Below are 20,236 nucleotides of genomic sequence, written 5' to 3'. Positions count from 1 at the left end.
AGTCCAGTGTCTGTGTGCTTTACACCACTCCACAGAACACGTGCCCACTGCTCCACAGTCCAGTGTCGGTGTGCTTTACACCACTCCACAGAACACATGTCCACTGCTCCACAGTCCAGTGTCTGTGTGCTTTACACCACTCCACAGAACACGTGTCCACTGCTCCACAGTCCAGTGTCGGTGTGCTTTACACCACTCCACAGAACACGTGTCTTCTGCTCCACAGTCCAGTGTCTGTGTGCTTTACACCACTCCACAGACCACATGTCCACTGCTCCACAGTCCAGTGTCTGTGTGCATTACACCACTCCACAGAACACGTGTCCACTGCTCCACAGTCCAGTGTCTGTGTGCTTTACACCACTCCACAGAACACGTGTCCACTGCTCCACAGTCCAGTGTCTGTGTGCTTTACACCACTCCACAGAACACGTGTCCACTGCTCCACAGTCCAGTAACTGTGTGCTTTACACCGCTCCACAGAACACATGTCCACTGCTCCACAGTCCAGTGTCTGTGTGCTTTATACCACTCCACAGAACACGTGTCCACTGCTCCACAGTCCAGTGTCTGTGTGCTTTACACCACTCCACAGAACACGTGTCCACTGCTCCACAGTCCAGTGTCGGTGTGCTTTACACCACTCCACAGAACACGTGTCCACTGCTCCACAGTCCAGTGTCTGTGTGCTTTACACCACTCCACAGAACACGTTTCCACTGCTCCACAGTCCAGTGTCTGTGTGCTTTACACCACTCCACAGAACACATGTCCACTGCTCCACAGTCCAGTGTCTGTGTGCTTTACACCACTCCACAGAACACGTGCCCACTGCTCCACAGTCGTGTCAGTGTGCTTTACACCACTCCACAGAACACGTGCCCACTGCTCCACAGTCCAGTGTCGGTGTGCTTTACACCACTCCACAGAACACGTGCCCACTGCTCCACAGTCCAGTGTCTGTGTGCTTTACACCACTCCACAGAACACATGTCCACTGCTCCACAGTCCAGTGTCTGTGTGCTTTACACCACTCCACAGACCACGTGCCCACTGCTCCACAGTCCAGTGTCTGTGTGCTTTACACCACTCCACAGAACACGTGTCCACTGCTCCACAGTCCAGTGTCTGTGTGCTTTACTCCACTCCACAGAACACGTGTCCACTGCTCCACAGTCCAGTGTCGGTGTGCTTTACACCACTCCACAGAACACGTGCCCACTGCTCCACAGTCCAGTGTCTGTGTGCTTTACACCACTCCACAGAACACGTGCCCACTGCTCCACAGTCCAGTGTCTGTGTGCTTTACACCTCTCCACAGAACACGTGCCCACTGCTCCACAGTCCAGTGTCTGTGTGCTTTACACCACTCCACAGAACACGTGCCCACTGCTCCACAGTCCAGTGTCTGTGTGCTTTACACCACTCCACAGAACACGTGCCCACTGCTCCACAGTCCAGTGTCGGTGTGCTTTACACCACTCCACAGAACACGTGTCCACTGCTCCACAATCCAGTGTCTGTGTGCTTTACACCACTCCACAGAACACGTGTCCACTGCTCCACAGTCCAGTGTCTGTGTGCTTTACACCACTCCACAGAACACGTGTCCACTGCTCCACAGTCCAGTGTCTGTGTGCTTTACACCACTCCACAGACCACATGTCCACTGCTCCACAGTCCAGTGTCTGTGTGCTTTACACCACTCCACAGACCACGTGCCCACTGCTCCACAGTCCAGTGTCTGTGTGCATTACACCACTCCACAGAACACGTGTCCACTGCTCCACAGTCCAGTGTCGGTGTGCTTTACACCACTCCACAGACCACGTGACCACTGCTCCACAGTCCAGTGTCTGTGTGCTTTACACCACTCCACAGAACACGTTTCCACTGCTCCACAGTCCAGTGGCTGTGTGCTTTACACCACTCCACAGAACACGTGTCCACTGCTCCACAGTCCAGTGTCTGTGTGCTTTACACCACTCCACAGAACACGTGTCCACTGCTCCACAGTCCAGTGTCTGTGTGCTTTACACCACTCCACAGAACACGTGTCCACTGCTCCACAGTCCAGTAACTGTGTGCTTTACACCGCTCCACAGAACACATGTCCACTGCTCCACAGTCCAGTGTCTGTGTGCTTTATACCACTCCACAGAACACGTGTCCACTGCTCCACAGTCCAGTGTCTGTGTGCTTTACACCACTCCACAGAACACGTGTCCACTGCTCCACAGTCCAGTGTCGGTGTGCTTTACACCACTCCACAGAACACGTGTCCACTGCTCCACAGTCCAGTGTCGGTGTGCATTACACCACTCCACAGAACACGTGTCCACTGCTCCACAGTCCAGTGTCGGTGTGCTTTACACCACTCCACAGAACACGTGTCCACTGCTCCACAGTCCAGTGTCGGTGTGCTTTACACCACTCCACAGAACATGTGTCCACTGCTCCACAGTCCAGTGTCGGTGTGCTTTACATCACTCCACAGAACACGTGTCCGCTGCTCCACAGTCCAGTGTCTGTGTGCTTTACACCGCTCCACAGAACACGTGTCCGCTGCTCCACAGTCCAGTGTCGGTGTGCTTTACACCGCTCCACAGAACACGTGTCCACTGCTCCACAGTCCAGTGTCTGTGTGCATTACACCACTCCACAGAACACGTGTCCACTGCTCCACAGTCCAGTGTCGGTGTGCTTTACACCGCTCCATCTGACGCATGACATTGGACTTAGTGCTCGGCCATAATACCCATTCCATTAAGCTCCCGCCGCACAGTTTTGTGCTTACAATAATGACAGGCAGTGAGTTCCAGGCAGAGCTGGATTTAGGGCCAGATTCAGTAAGTAATGTGCAATCCTTCTGAACGCAGAGATGATAATATTAGGAACTCACCAGGAGCCATCCTTGGTACATTGACAGAAGTTCCTCCTTGTACAAGAAGACCACCATCAGGATAATGCCGCAGATAATAACCGAGACATTCTGTACAATCAGCGACGTCTGGGCCACTGTAAGAAGATGAGAGACGCTGTTAGTACATGGACAACAGTTACTACAGTACATACAGATCATCGTGTACCCCTAATACACTGACATCCAATCATTGCAGTGTGTATCCCTAATACACTGACATCCAATCATTGCAGTGTGTGTCCCTAATACAGGGACATCCAATCATTGCAGTGTGTATCCCTAATACACTGACATCCAATCATTGCAGTGTGTATCCCTAATACACTGACATCCCATCATTGCAGTGTGTATCCCTAATACAGGGACATCCAATCATTGCAGTGTGTATCCCTAATACACTGACATCCAATCATTGCAGTGTGTATCCCTAATACAGGGACATCCAATCATTGCAGTGTGTATCCCTAATACACTGACATCCAATCATTGCAGTGTATATCCCTAATACACGGATATCCAATCATTGCAGTGTGTATCCCTAATACACTGACATCCAATCATTGCAGTGTGTATCCCTAATACACTGACATCTAATCATTGCAGTGTGTATCCCTAGTACACAACCATCCAATCATTGCAGTGTGTATCCCTAATACACTGACATCCAATCATTGCAGTGTGTATCCCTAATACACTGACATCCAATCATTGCAGTGTGTATCCCTAATACACTGACATCCAATCATTGCAGTGTGTATCCCTAATACACTGACATCCAATCATTGCAGTGTGTATCCCTAATACACTGACATCCAATCATTACAGTGTGTATCCCTAATACACTGACATCCAATCATTACAGTGTGTATCCCTAATACACTGACATCCAATCATTGCAGTGTGTATCCCTAATACACTGACATCCAATCATTGCAGTGTGTATCCCTAATACAGGGACATCCAATCATTGCAGTGTGTATCCCTAATACACTGACATCCAATCATTGCAGTGTGTATCCCTAATACACTGACATCCAATCATTGCAGTGTGTATCCCTAATACACTGACATCCAATCATTGCAGTGTGTATCCCTAATACACTGACATCCAATCATTGCAGTGTGTATCCCTAATACACTGACATCCAATCATTACAGTGTGTATCCCTAATACACTGACATCCAATCATTACAGTGTGTATCCCTAATACACTGACATCCAATCATTGCAGTGTGTATCCCTAATACACTGACATCCAATCATTGCAGTGTGTATCCCTAATACACTGACATCCAATCATTGCAGTGTGTATCCCTAATACAGGGACATCCAATCATTGCAGTGTGTATCCCTAATACAGGGACATCCAATCATTGCAGTGTGTATCCCTAATACAGGGACATCCAATCATTGCAGTGTGTATCCCTAATACACTGACATCCAATCATTGCAGTGTGTATCCCTAATACACTGACATCCAATCATTGCAGTGTGTATCCCTAGTACACTGACATCCAATCATTACAGTGTGTATCCCTAATACACTGACATCCAATCATTGCAGTGTGTATCCCTAGTACACAACCATCCAATCATTGCAGTGTTTATCCCTAATACAGGGACATCCAATCATTGCAGTGTGTATCCCTAATACACTGACATCCAATCATTGCAGTGTGTATCCCTAATACACTGACATCCAATCATTACAGTGTGTATCCCTAATACACTGACATCCAATCATTGCAGTGTGTATCCCTAATACATGGACATCCAATCATTGCAGTGTGTATCCCTAATACAGGGACATCCAATCATTGCAGTGTGTATCCCTAATACACTGACATCCAATCATTGCAGTGTGTATCCCTAATACACGGATATCCAATCATTGCAGTGTGTATCCCTAATACAGGGACATCCAATCATTGCAGTGTATATCCCTAATACACGGATATCCAATCATTGCAGTGTGTATCCCTAATACACTGACATCCAATCATTGCAGTGTGTATCCCTAATACACTGACATCCAATCATTACAATGTGTATCCCTAATACACTGACATCCAATCATTACAGTGTGTATCCCTAATACACTGACATCCAATCATTGCAGTGTGTATCCCTAATACAGGGACATCCAATCATTGCAGTGTGTATCCCTAATACAGGGACATCCAATCATTGCAGTGTGTATCCCTAATACACTGACATCCAATCATTGCAGTGTGTATCCCTAATACACGGATATCCAATCATTGCAGTGTGTATCCCTAATACACTGACATCCAATCATTGCAGTGTGTATCCCTAATACAGGGACATCCAATCATTGCAGTGTGTATCCCTAATACACTGACATCCAATCATTGCAGTGTATATCCCTAATACACTGACATCCAATCATTGCAGTGTGTATCCCTAATACACTGACATCCAATCATTGCAGTGTGTATCCCTAATACACTGACATCCAATCATTGCAGAGTGTATCCCTAATACAGGGACATCCAATCATTGCAGTGTGTATCCCTAATACACTGACATCCAATCATTGCAGTGTGTATCCCTAATACAGGGACATCCAATCATTGCAGTGTGTATCCCTAATACACTGACATCCAATCATTGCAGTGTGTATCCCTAATACAGGGACATCCAATCATTGCAGTGTGTATCGCTAATACACTGACATCCAATCATTGCAGTGTATATCCCTAATACACGGATATCCAATCATTGCAGTGTGTATCCCTAATACACTGACATTCAATCATTGCAGTGTGTATCCCTAATACACTGACATCCAATCATTGCAGTGTGTATCCCTAATACACTGACATCCTATCATTGCAGTGTGTATCCCTAATACAGGGACATCCAATCATTGAAGTGTGTATCCCTAATACACTGACATCTAATCATTGCAGTGTGTATCCCATTCCCTAATACACTGACATGTAATCATTGCAGTGTGTATCCCTAATACACTGACATCCAATCATTGCAGTGTGTATCCCTAATACAGGGACATCCAATCATTGCAGTGTGTATCCCTAATACACTGACATCCAATCATTGCAGTGTATATCCCTAATACACGGATATCCAATCATTGCAGTGTGTATCCCTAATACACTGACATCCAATCATTGCAGTGTGTATCCCTAATACACTGAGATCCAATCATTGCAGTGTGTATCCCTAATACACTGACATCCAATCATTGCAGTGTGTTTCCCTAATACAGGGACATCCAATCATTGCAGTGTGTATCCCTAATACACTGACATCCAATCATTGCAGTGTGTATCCCTAATACACTGACATCCAATCATTGCAGTGTGTATCCCTAATACTGGGACATCCAATCATTGCAGTGTGTATCCCTAATACACTGACATCCAATCATTGCAGTGTGTATCCCTAATACAGGGACATCCAAACATTGAAGTGTGTATCCCTAATACACTGACATCCAATCATTGCAGTGTGTATCCCTAATACACTGACATCCAATCATTGCAGTGTGTATCCCTAATACACTGACATCCAATCATTGCAGTGTGTATCCCTTATACACACCATCCAATCATTGCAGTGTGTATCCCTAATACACTGACATCCAATCATTGCAGTGTATATCCCTAATACACGGATAGCCAATCATTGCAGTGTGTATCCCTAATACACTGACATCCAATCATTACAGTGTGTATCCCTAATACACTGACATCCAATCATTGCAGTGTATATCCCTAATACACGGATATCCAATCATTGCAGTGTGTATCCCTAATACACTGACATCCAATCATTGCAGTGTGTATCCCTAATACACTGACATCCAATCATTGCAGTGTGTATCCCTAATACACTGACATCCAATCATTGCAGTGTGTGTCCCTAATACAGGGACATCCAATCATTGCAGTGTGTATCCCTAATACACTGACATCCAATCATTGCAGTGTGTATCCCTAATACACTGACATCCAATCATTGCAGTGTGTATCCCTAATACACTGACATCCAATCATTGCAGTGTGTATCCCCAATACACTGACATCCAATCATTGCATTGTGTATCCCTAATACAGGGACATCCAATCATTGCAGTGTGTATCCCTAATACACTGACATCCAATCATTGCAGTGTGTATCCCTAATACAGGGACATCCAATCATTGCAGTGTGTATCCCTAATACAGGGACATCCAATCATTGCAGTGTGTATCCCTAATACAGGGACATCCAATCATTGCATTGTGTATCCCCAATACACTGACATCCAATCATTGCAGTGTGTATCCCTAATACAGGGACATCCAATCATTGCAGTGTGTATCCCTAATACAGGGACATCCAATCATTGCAGTGTGTATCCCTAATACAGGGACATCCAATCATTGCAGTGTGTATCCCTAATGCAGGGACATCCAATCATTGCAGTGTGTATCCCTAATACACTGACATCCAATCATTGCAGTGTGTATCCCTAATACAGGGACATCCAATCATTGCAGTGTGTATCCCTAATACACTGACATCCAATCATTGCAGTGTATATCCCTAATACAGGGACATCCAATCATTGCAGTGTGTATCCCTAATACACTGACATCCAATCATTGCAGTGTGTATCCCTAATACACTGACATCCAATCATTGCAGTGTGTATCCCTAATACAGGGACATCCAATCATTGCAGTGTGTATCCCTAATACACTGACATCCAATCATTGCAGTGTATATCCCTAATACACGGATATCCAATCATTGCAGTGTGTATTCCTAATACACTGACATCCAATCATTGCAGTGTGTATCCCTAATACACTGACATCTAATCATTGCAGTGTGCATCCCTAGTACACAACCATCCAATCATTGCAGTGTGTATCCCTAATACACTGACATCCAATCATTGCAGTGTGTATCCCTAATACACTGACATCCAATCATTGCAGTGTGTATCCCTAATACACTGACATCCAATCATTGCAGTGTGTATCCCTAGTACCCAACCATCCAATCATTGCAGTGTGTATCCCTAATACAGGGACATCCAATCATTGCAGTGTGTATCCCTAATACACTGACATCCAATCATTGCAGTGTGTATCCCTAATACACTGACATCCAATCATTGCAGTGTGTATCCCTAATACACTGACATCCAACCATTGCAGTGTGTATCCCTAATACACTGACATCCAATCATTACAGTGTGTATCCCTAATACACTGACATCCAATCATTACAGTGTGTATCCCAAATACACTGACATCCAATCATTGCAGTGTGTATCCCTAATACACTGACATCCAATCATTGCAATGTGTATCCCTAATACAGGGACATCCAATCATTGCAGTGTGTATCCCTAATACAGGGACATCCAATCACTGCAGTGTGTATCCCTAATACACTGACATCCAATCATTGCAGTGTGTATCCCTAATACACTGACATCCCATCATTGCAGTGTGTATCCCTAATACACTGACATCCAATCATTGCAGTGTGTATCCCTAATACACTGACATCCAATCATTACAGTGTGTATTCCTAATACACTGACATCCAATCATTACAGTGTGTATCCCTAATACACTGACATCCAATCATTGCAGTGTGTATCCCTAATACACTGACATCCAATCATTGCAGTGTGTATCCCTAATACACTGACATCCAATCATTGCAGTGTGTATCTCTAATACAGGGACATCCAATCATTGCAGTGTGTATCTCTAATACAGGGACATCCAATCATTGCAGTGTGTATCCCTAATACAGGGACATCCAATCATTGCAGTGTGTATCCCTAATACAGGGACATCCAATCATTGCAGTGTGTATCCCTAATACACTGACATCCAATCATTGCAGTGTGTATCCCTAATACACTGACATCCAATCATTGCAGTGTGTATCCCTAGTACACTGACATCCAATCATTACAGTGTGTATCCCTAATACACTGACATCCAATCATTGCAGTGTGTATCCCTAGTACACAGCCATCCAATCATTGCAGTGTGTATCCCTAATACAGGGACCTCCAATTATTGCAGTGTGTATCCCTAATACACTGACATCCAATCATTGCAGTGTGTATCCCTAATACACTGACATCCAATCATTACAGTGTGTATCCCTAATACACTGACATCCAATCATTGCAGTGTGTATCCCTAATACAGGGACATCCAATCATTGCAGTGTGTATCCCTAATACAGGGACATCCAATCATTGCAGTGTGTATCCCTAATACACTGACATCCAATCATTGCAGTGTGTATCCCTAATACACGGATATCCAATCATTGCAGTGTGTATCCCTAATACAGGGACATCCAATCATTGCAGTGTGTATCCCTAATACACTGACATCCAATCATTGCAGTGTGTATCCCTAATACACTGACATCCAATCATTACAGTGTGTATCCCTAATACACTGACATCCAATCATTACAGTGTGTATCCCTAATACACTGACATCCAATCATTGCAGTGTGTATCCCTAATACAGGGACATCCAATCATTGCAGTGTGTATCCCTAATACTGGGACATCCAATCATTGCAGTGTGTATCCCTAATACACTGACATCCAATCATTGCAGTGTATATCCCTAATACACGGATATCCAATCATTGCAGTGTGTATCCCTAATACACTGACATCCAATCATTGCAGTGTGTATCCCTAATACACTGACATCCAATCATTGCAGTGTGTATCCCTAATACAGGGACATCCAATCATTGCAGTGTGTATCCCTAATACACTGACATCCAATCATTGCAGTGTGTATCCCTAATACAGGGACATCCAATCATTGCAGTGTGTATCCCTAATACACTGACATCCAATCATTGCAGTGTGTATCCCTAATACAGGGACATCCAATCATTGCAGTGTGTATCCCTAATACACTGACATCCAATCATTGCAGTGTGTATCCCTAATACAGGGACATCCAATCATTGCAGTGTGTATCGCTAATACACTGACATCCAATCATTGCAGTGTATATCCCTAATACACGGATATCCAATCATTGCAGTGTGTATCCCTAATACACTGACATTCAATCATTGCAGTGTGTATCCCTAATACACTGACATCCAATCATTGCAGTGTGTATCCCTAATACACTGACATCCAATCATTGCAGTGTGTATCCCTAATACAGGGACATCCAATCATTGCAGTGTGTATCCCTAATACACTGACATCCAATCACTGCAGTGTGTATCCCTAATACAGGGACATCCAATCATTGCAGTGTGTATCCCTAATACACTGACATCCAATCATTGCAGTGTGTATCCCTAATACACTGACATCCAATCATTGCAGTGTGTATCCCTAACACACTGACATCCAATCATTGCAGTGTGTATCCCTAATACAGGGACATCCAATCATTGTAGTGTGTATCCCTAATACACTGACATCCAATCATTGCAGTGTGTATCCCTAATACAGGGACATCCAATCATTGCAGTGTGTATCGCTAATACACTGACATCCAATCATTGCAGTGTATATCCCTAATACACGGATATCCAATCATTGCAGTGTGTATCCCTAATACACTGACATTCAATCATTGCAGTGTGTATCCCTAATACACTGACATCCAATCATTGCAGTGTGTATCCCTAATACACTGACATCCAATCATTGCAGTGTGTATCCCTAATACAGGGACATCCAATCATTGCAATGTGTATCCCTAATACACGGACATCCAATCATTGCAGTGTGTATCCCTAATACACTGACATCCTATCATTGCAGTGTGTATCCCTAATACAGGGACATCCAATCATTGAAGTGTGTATCCCTAATACACTGACATCTAATCATTGCAGTGTGTATCCTATTCCCTAATACACTGACATCTAATCATTGCAGTGTGTATCCCTAATACACTGTCATCCAATCATTGCAGTGTGTATCCCTAATACAGGGACATCCAATCATTGCAGTGTGTATCCCTAATACACTGACATCCAATCATTGCAGTGTATATCCCTAATACACGGATATCCAATCATTGCAGTGTGTATCCCTAATACACTGACATCCAATCATTGCAGTGTGTATCCCTAATACACTGAGATCCAATCATTGCAGTGTGTATCCCTAATACACTGACATCCAATCATTGCAGTGTATATCCCTAATACACTGACATCCAATCATTGCAGTGTGTATCCCTAATACTGGGACATCCAATCATTGCAGTGTGTATCCCTTATACACTGACATCCAATCATTGCAGTGTGTATCCCTAATACAGGGACATCCAATCATTGAAGTGTGTATCCCTAATACACTGACATCCAATCATTGCAGTGTGTATCCCTAATACACTGACATCCAATCATTGCAGTGTGTATCCCTAATACACTGACATCCAATCATTGCAGTGTGTATCCCTAATACAGGGACATCCAATCATTGCAGTGTGTATCCCTTATACACACCATCCAATCATTGCAGTGTGTATCCCTAATACACTGACATCCAATCATTGCAGTGTATATCCCTAATACACGGATATCCAATCATTGCAGTGTGTATCCCTAATACACTGACATCCAATCATTACAGTGTGTATTCCTAATACACTGACATCCAATCATTGCAGTGTATATCCCTAATACACGGATATCCAATCATTGCAGTGTGTATCCCTAATACACTGACATCCAATCATTGCAGTGTGTATCCCTAATACACTGACATCCAATCATTGCAGGGTGTATCCCTAATACACTGACATCCAATCATTGCAGTGTGTGTCCCTAATACAGGGACATCCAATCATTGAAGTGTGTATCCCTAATACACTGACATCCAATCATTGCAGTGTGTATCCCTAATACACTGACATCCAATCATTGCAGTGTGTATCCCTAATACACTGACATCCAATCATTGCAGTGTGTATCCCTAATACAGGGACATCCAATCATTGCATTGTGTATCCCTAATACACTGACATCCAATCATTGCAGTGTGTATCCCTAATACAGGGACATCCAATCATTGCAGTGTGTATCCCTAATACAGGGACATCCAATCATTGCAGTGTGTATCCCTAATACAGGGACATCCAATCATTGCAGTGTGTATCCCTAATACAGGGACATCCAATCATTGCAGTGTGTATCCCTAATACACTGACATCCAATCATTGCAGTGTGTATCCCTAATACACTGACATCCAATCATTAGAGTGTGTATCCCTAATACAGGGACATCCAGTCATTGCTGTGTGTATCCCTTATACACACCATCCAATCATTGCAGTGTGTATCCCTAATACACTGACATCCAATCATTGCAGTGTATATCCCTAATACACGGATATCCAATCATTGCAGTGTGTATCCCTAATACACTGACATCCAATCATTGCAGTGTGTATCCCTAATACAGGGACATCCAATCATTGTAGTGTGTATCCCTAATACACTGACATCCAATCATTGCAGTGTGTATCCCTAATACAGGGACATCCAATCATTGCAGTGTGTATCGCTAATACACTGACATCCAATCATTGCAGTGTATATCCCTAATACACGGATATCCAATCATTGCAGTGTGTATCCCTAATACACTGACATTCAATCATTGCAGTGTGTATCCCTAATACACTGACATCCAATCATTGCAGTGTGTATCCCTAATACACTGACATCCAATCATTGCAGTGTGTATCCCTAATACAGGGACATCCAATCATTGCAATGTGTATCCCTAATACACGGACATCCAATCATTGCAGTGTGTATCCCTAATACACTGACATCCTATCATTGCAGTGTGTATCCCTAATACACTGACATCCAATCATTGCAGTGTGTATCCCTAATACACGGACATCCAATCATTGCAGTGTGTATCCCTAATACACTGACATCCTATCATTGCAGTGTGTATCCCTAATACAGGGACATCCAATCATTGAAGTGTGTATCCCTAATACACTGACATCTAATCATTGCAGTGTGTATCCTATTCCCTAATACACTGACATCTAATCATTGCAGTGTGTATCCCTAATACACTGTCATCCAATCATTGCAGTGTGTATCCCTAATACAGGGACATCCAATCATTGCAGTGTGTATCCCTAATACACTGACATCCAATCATTGCAGTGTATATCCCTAATACACGGATATCCAATCATTGCAGTGTGTATCCCTAATACACTGACATCCAATCATTGCAGTGTGTATCCCTAATACACTGAGATCCAATCATTGCAGTGTGTATCCCTAATACACTGACATCCAATCATTGCAGTGTATATCCCTAATACACTGACATCCAATCATTGCAGTGTGTATCCCTAATACTGGGACATCCAATCATTGCAGTGTGTATCCCTTATACACTGACATCCAATCATTGCAGTGTGTATCCCTAATACAGGGACATCCAATCATTGAAGTGTGTATCCCTAATACACTGACATCCAATCATTGCAGTGTGTATCCCTAATACACTGACATCCAATCATTGCAGTGTGTATCCCTAATACACTGACATCCAATCATTGCAGTGTGTATCCCTAATACAGGGACATCCAATCATTGCAGTGTGTATCCCTTATACACACCATCCAATCATTGCAGTGTGTATCCCTAATACACTGACATCCAATCATTGCAGTGTATATCCCTAATACACGGATATCCAATCATTGCAGTGTGTATCCCTAATACACTGACATCCAATCATTACAGTGTGTATTCCTAATACACTGACATCCAATCATTGCAGTGTATATCCCTAATACACGGATATCCAATCATTGCAGTGTGTATCCCTAATACACTGACATCCAATCATTGCAGTGTGTATCCCTAATACACTGACATCCAATCATTGCAGTGTGTATCCCTAATACACTGACATCCAATCATTGCAGTGTGTGTCCCTAATACAGGGACATCCAATCATTGAAGTGTGTATCCCTAATACACTGACATCCAATCATTGCAGTGTGTATCCCTAATACACTGACATCCAATCATTGCAGTGTGTATCCCTAATACACTGACATCCAATCATTGCAGTGTGTATCCCTAATACAGGGACATCCAATCATTGCAGTGTGTATCCCTAATACAGGGACATCCAATCATTGCAGTGTGTATCCCTAATACAGGGACATCCAATCATTGCAGTGTGTATCCCTAATACAGGGACATCCAATCATTGCAGTGTGTATCCCTAATACACTGACATCCAATCATTGCAGTGTGTATCCCTAATACACTGACATCCAATCATTAGAGTGTGTATCCCTAATACAGGGACATCCAGTCATTGCTGTGTGTATCCCTTATACACACCATCCAATCATTGCAGTGTGTATCCCTAATACACTGACATCCAATCATTGCAGTGTATATCCCTAATACACGGATATCCAATCATTGCAGTGTGTATCCCTAATACACTGACATCCAATCATTACAGTGTGTATCCCTAATACACTGACATCCAATCATTGCAGTGTATATCCCTAATACACGGATATCCAATCATTGCAGTGTGTATCCCTAATACACTGACATACAATCATTGCAGTGTGTATCCCTAATACACTGACATCCAATCATTGCAGTGTGTGTCCCTAATACAGGGACATCCAATCATTGAAGTGTGTATCCCTAATACACTGACATCCAATCATTGCAGTGTGTATCCCTAAAACACTGACATCCAATCATTGCAGTGTGTATCCCTAATACAGGGACATCCAAGCATTGCAGTGTGTATCCCTAATACACGGACATCCAATCATTGCAGTGTATATAACTAATACACGGATATCCAATCATTGCAGTGTGTATCCATAATACACTGACATCCAATCATTGCAGTGTATATCCCTAATACAGGGACATCTAAGCATTGCAGTGTGTATCCCTAATACACTGACATCCAATCATTGCAGTGTGTATCCCTAACACACTGACATCCAATCATTGCAGTGTATATCCCTAATACACGGATATCCAATCATTGCAGTGTGTATCCCTAATACAGGGACATCCAAGCATTGCAATGTGTATCCCTAATACACTGACATCCAATCATTGCAGTGTGTATCCCTAATACACTGACATCCAATCATTGCAGTGTATATCCCTAATACACGGATATCCAATCATTGCAGTGTGTATCCCTAATACACTGACATCCAATCATTGCAGTGTGTATCCCTAATACACTGACATCCAATCATTGCAGTGTGTATCCCTAATACAGGGACATCCAATCATTGCAGTGTGTATCCCTAATACAGGGACATCCAATCATTGCAGTGTGTATCCCTAATACAGGGACATCCAATCATTGCAGTGTGTATCCCTAATACAGGGACATCAAATCATTGCAGTGTGTATCCTTAATACACTGACATCCAATCATTGCAGTGTGTATCCCTAATACAGGGACATCCAAGCATTGCAGTGTGTATCCCTAATACACTGACATCCAATCATTGCAGTGTATATCCCTAATACACGGATATCCAATCATTGCAGTGTGTATCCCTAATACACGGACATCCAATCATTGCAGTGTGTATCCCTAATACAGGGACATCCAATCATTGCAGTGTGTATCCCTAATACACTGACATCCAATCATTGCAGTGTGTATCCCTAATACAGGGACATCCAAACATTGCAGTGTATATCCCTAATACACGGATATCCAATCATTGCAGTGTGTATCCCTAATACACTGACATCCAATCATTGCAGTGTATATCCCTAATACACGGATATCCAATCATTGCAGTGTGTATCCCTAATACACTGACATCCAAACATTGCAGTGTATATCCCTAATACACTGACATCCAATCATTGCAGTGTGTATCCCTAATACACTGACATCCAATCATTGCAGTGTATATCCCTAATACACGGATATCCAATCATTGCAGTGTGTATCCCTAATACACTGACATCTAATCATTGCAGTGTGTATCCCTAATACACTGACATCCAATCATTGCAGTGTGTATCCCTAATACACTGACATCCAATCATAGCAGTGTGTATCCCTAATACACTGACATCCAATCATTGCAGTGTGTATCCCTAATACACTGACATCCAATCATTGCAGTGTGTGTCCCTAATACAGGGACATCCAATCATTGCAGTGTGTATCCCTAATACACTGACATCCAATCATTGCAATGTGTATCCCTAATACACTGACATCCAATCATTGCAGTGTGTATCCCTAATACACTGACATCCAATCATTGCAGTGTGTATCCCTAATACAGGGACATCCAATCATTGCAGTGTGTATCCCTAATACAGGGACATCCAATCATTGCAGTGTGTATCCCTAATACAGGGACATCCAATCATTGCAGTGTGTATCCCTAATACAGGGACATCCAATCATTGCAGCGTGTATCCCTAATACACTGACATCCAATCATTGCAGTGTGTATCCCTAACACACTGACATCCAATCATTGCAGTGTGTATCCCTAATACACTGACATCCAAGCATTGCAGTGTGTATCCCTAATACACGGACATCCAATCATTACAGTGTGTATCCCTAATACACTGACATCCAATCATTACAGTGTGTATCCCTAATACACTGACATCCAATCATTGCAGTGTGTATCCCTAATACACTGACATCCAATCATTGCAGTGTGTATCCCTAATACACTGACATCCAATCATTGCAGTGTGTATCCCTAATACAGGGACATCCAATCATTGCAGTGTGTATCCCTAATACAGGGACATCCAATCATTGCAGTGTGTATCCCTAATACACTGACATCCAATCATTGCAGTGTGTATCCCTAATACACTGACATCCAATCATTGCAGTGTGTATCCCTAATACACTGACATCCAATCATTACAGTGTGTATCCCTAATACACTGACATCCAATCATTACAGTGTGTATCCCTAATACACTGACATCCAATCATTGCAGTGTGTATCCCTAATACACTGACATCCAATCATTGCAGTGTGTATCCCTAATACACGGACATCCAATCATTGCAGTGTGTATCCCTAATACAGGGACATCCAATCATTGCAGTGTGTATCCCTAATACAGGGACATCCAATCATTGCAGTGTGTATCCCTAATACACTGACATCCAATCATTGCAGTGTGTATCCCTAATACACTGACATCCAATCATTGCAGTGTGTATCCCTAGTACACTGACATCCAATCATTACAGTGTGTATCCCTAATACACTGACATCCAATCATTGCAGTGTGTATCCCTAGTACACAACCATCCAATCATTGCAGTGTGTATCCCTAATACAGGGACATCCAATCATTGCAGTGTGTATCCCTAATACACTGACATCCAATCATTGCAGTATGTATCCCTAATACACTGACATCCAATCATTACAGTGTGTATCCCTAATACACTGACATCCAATCATTGCAGTGTGTATCCCTAATACAGGGACATCCAATCATTGCAGTGTGTATCCCTAATACAGGGACATCCAATCATTGCAGTGTGTATCCCTAATACACTGACATCCAATCATTGCAGTGTGTATCCCTAATACACGGATATCCAATCATTGCAGTGTGTATCCCTAATACAGGGACATCCAATCATTGCAGTGTATATCCCTAATACACGGATATCCAATCATTGCAGTGTGTATCCCTAATACACTGACATCCAATCATTGCAGTGTGTATTAGAGATGAGCGCCGGAAATTTTTCGGGTTTTGTGTTTTGGTTTTGGGTTCGGTTCCGCGGCCGTGTTTTGGGTTCGACCGCGTTTTGGCAAAACCTCACCGAATTTTTTTTGTCGGATTCGGGTGTGTTTTGGATTCGGGTGTTTTTTTAAAAAAACCCTAAAAAACAGCTTAAATCATAGAATTTGGGGGTAATTTTGATCCCAAAGTATTATTAACCTCAAAAAACATAATTTACACTCATTTTCAGCCTATTCTGAACACATCACACCTCACAATATTATTTTTAGTCCTAAAATTTGCACCGAGGTCGCTGTGTGAGTAAGATAAGCGACCCTAGTGGCCGACACAAACACCGGGCCCATCTAGGAGTGGCACTGCAGTGTCACGCAGGATGGCCCTTCCAAAAAACCCTCCCCAAACAGCACATGACGCAAAGAAAAAAAGAGGCGCAATGAGGTAGCTGACTGTGTGAGTAAGATTAGCGACCCTAGTGGCCGACACAAACACCGGGCACATCTAGGAGTGGCACTGCAGTGTCACGCAGGATGTCCCTTCCAAAAAACCCTCCCCAAACAGCACATGACGCAAAGAAAAAAAGAGGCGCAATGAGGTAGCTGTGTGAGTAAGATTAGCGACCCTAGTGGCCGACACAAACACCGGGCCCATCTAGGAGTGGCACTGCAGTGTCACGCAGGATGTCCCTTCCAAAAAACCCTCCCCAATCAGCACATGATGCAAAGAAAAAGAAAAGAAAAAAGAGGTGCAAGATGGAATTATCCTTGGGCCCTCCCACCCACCCTTATGTTGTATAAACAAAACAGGACATGCACACTTTAACCAACCCATCATTTCAGTGACAGGGTCTGCCACACGACTGTGACTGATATGACGGGTTGGTTTGGACCCCCCCCAAAAAAGAAGCAATTAATCTCTCCTTGCACAAACTGGCTCTACAGAGGCAAGATGTCCACCTCATCTTCACCCTCCGATATATCACCGTGTACATCCCCCTCCTCACAGATTATCAATTCGTCCCCACTGGAATCCACCATCTCAGCTCCCTGTGTACTTTGTGGAGGCAATTGCTGCTGGTCAATGTCTCCGCGGAGGAATTGATTATAATTCATTTTAATGAACATCATCTTCTCCACATTTTCTGGATGTAACCTCGTACGCCGATTGCTGACAAGGTGAGCGGCGGCACTAAACACTCTTTCGGAGTACACACTTGTGGGAGGGCAACTTAGGTAGAATAAAGCCAGTTTGTGCAAGGGCCTCCAAATTGCCTCTTTTTCCTGCCAGTATAAGTACGGACTGTGTGACGTGCCTACTTGGATGCGGTCACTCATATAATCCTCCACCATTCTATCAATGTTGAGAGAATCATATGCAGTGACAGTAGACGACATGTCCGTAATCGTTGTCAGGTCCTTCAGTCCGGACCAGATGTCAGCATCAGCAGTCGCTCCAGACTGCCCTGCATCACCGCCAGCGGGTGGGCTCGGAATTCTGAGCCTTTTCCTCGCACCCCCAGTTGCGGGAGAATGTGAAGGAGGAGATGTTGACAGGTCGCGTTCCGCTTGACTTGACAATTTTGTCACCAGCAGGTCTTTCAACCCCAGCAGACCTGTGTCTGCCGGAAAGAGAGATCCAAGGTAGGCTTTAAATCTAGGATCGAGCACGGTGGCCAAAATGTAGTGCTCTGATTTCAACAGATTGACCACCCGTGAATCCTTGTTAAGCGAATTAAGGGCTGCATCCACAAGTCCCACATGCCTAGCGGAATCGCTCCGTGTTAGCTCCTTCTTCAATGCCTCCAGCTTCTTCTGCAAAAGCCTGATGAGGGGAATGACCTGACTCAGGCTGGCAGTGTCTGAACTGACTTCACGTGTGGCAAGTTCAAAGGGCATCAGAACCTTGCACAACGTTGAAATCATTCTCCACTGCACTTGAGACAGGTGCATTCCATCTCCTATATCGTGCTCAATTGTATAGGCTTGAATGGCCTTTTGCTGCTCCTCCAACCTCTGAAGCATATAGAGGGTTGAATTCCACCTCGTTACCACTTCTTGCTTCAGATGATGGCAGGGCAGGTTCAGTAGTTTTTGGTGGTGCTCCAGTCTTCTGTACGTGGTGCCTGTACGCCGAAAGTGTCCCGCAATTTTTCTGGCCACCGACAGCATCTCTTGCACGCCCCTGTCGTTTTTTAAAAAATTCTGCACCACCAAATTCAAGGTATGTGCAAAACATGGGACGTGCTGGAATTTGCCCATATTTAATGCACACACAATATTGCTGGCGTTGTCCGATGCCACAAATCCACAGGAGAGTCCAATTGGGGTAAGCCATTCCGCGATGATCTTCCTCAGTTGCCGTAAGAGGTTTTCAGCTGTGTGCGTATTCTGGAAAGCGGTGATACAAAGCGTAGCCTGCCTAGGAAAGAGTTGGCGTTTGCGAGATGCTGCTACTGGTGCCGCCGCTGCTGTTCTTGCGGCGGGAGTCCATACATCTACCCA

The 20,236-nt window shown here is 43.7% G+C and overlaps 1 protein-coding gene across 2 annotated transcripts in view; it reads right to left on the bottom strand.

Moving 5' to 3' along the window:
- SLC40A1 (solute carrier family 40 member 1) overlaps positions 1-20,236 on the bottom strand; it is a 409,668-nt gene that overhangs the window by 129,838 nt on the left and 259,594 nt on the right. For both annotated transcript variants that reach the window (XM_063948677.1, XM_063948678.1), the window contains one exon: positions 2,903-3,018. In XM_063948677.1, coding sequence (XP_063804747.1) covers positions 2,903-3,018 — 116 coding nt within the window. The remainder of the gene's footprint in view (positions 1-2,902; positions 3,019-20,236) is intronic.

This window comes from Pseudophryne corroboree (assembly GCF_028390025.1).
Source record: "Pseudophryne corroboree isolate aPseCor3 chromosome 1 unlocalized genomic scaffold, aPseCor3.hap2 SUPER_1_unloc_3, whole genome shotgun sequence".
Lineage (NCBI taxonomy): Eukaryota > Metazoa > Chordata > Amphibia > Anura > Myobatrachidae > Pseudophryne > Pseudophryne corroboree.
Note: the sequence above shows the minus strand (reverse complement) of the source record. Positions and strands in the feature narration are given on the sequence as shown.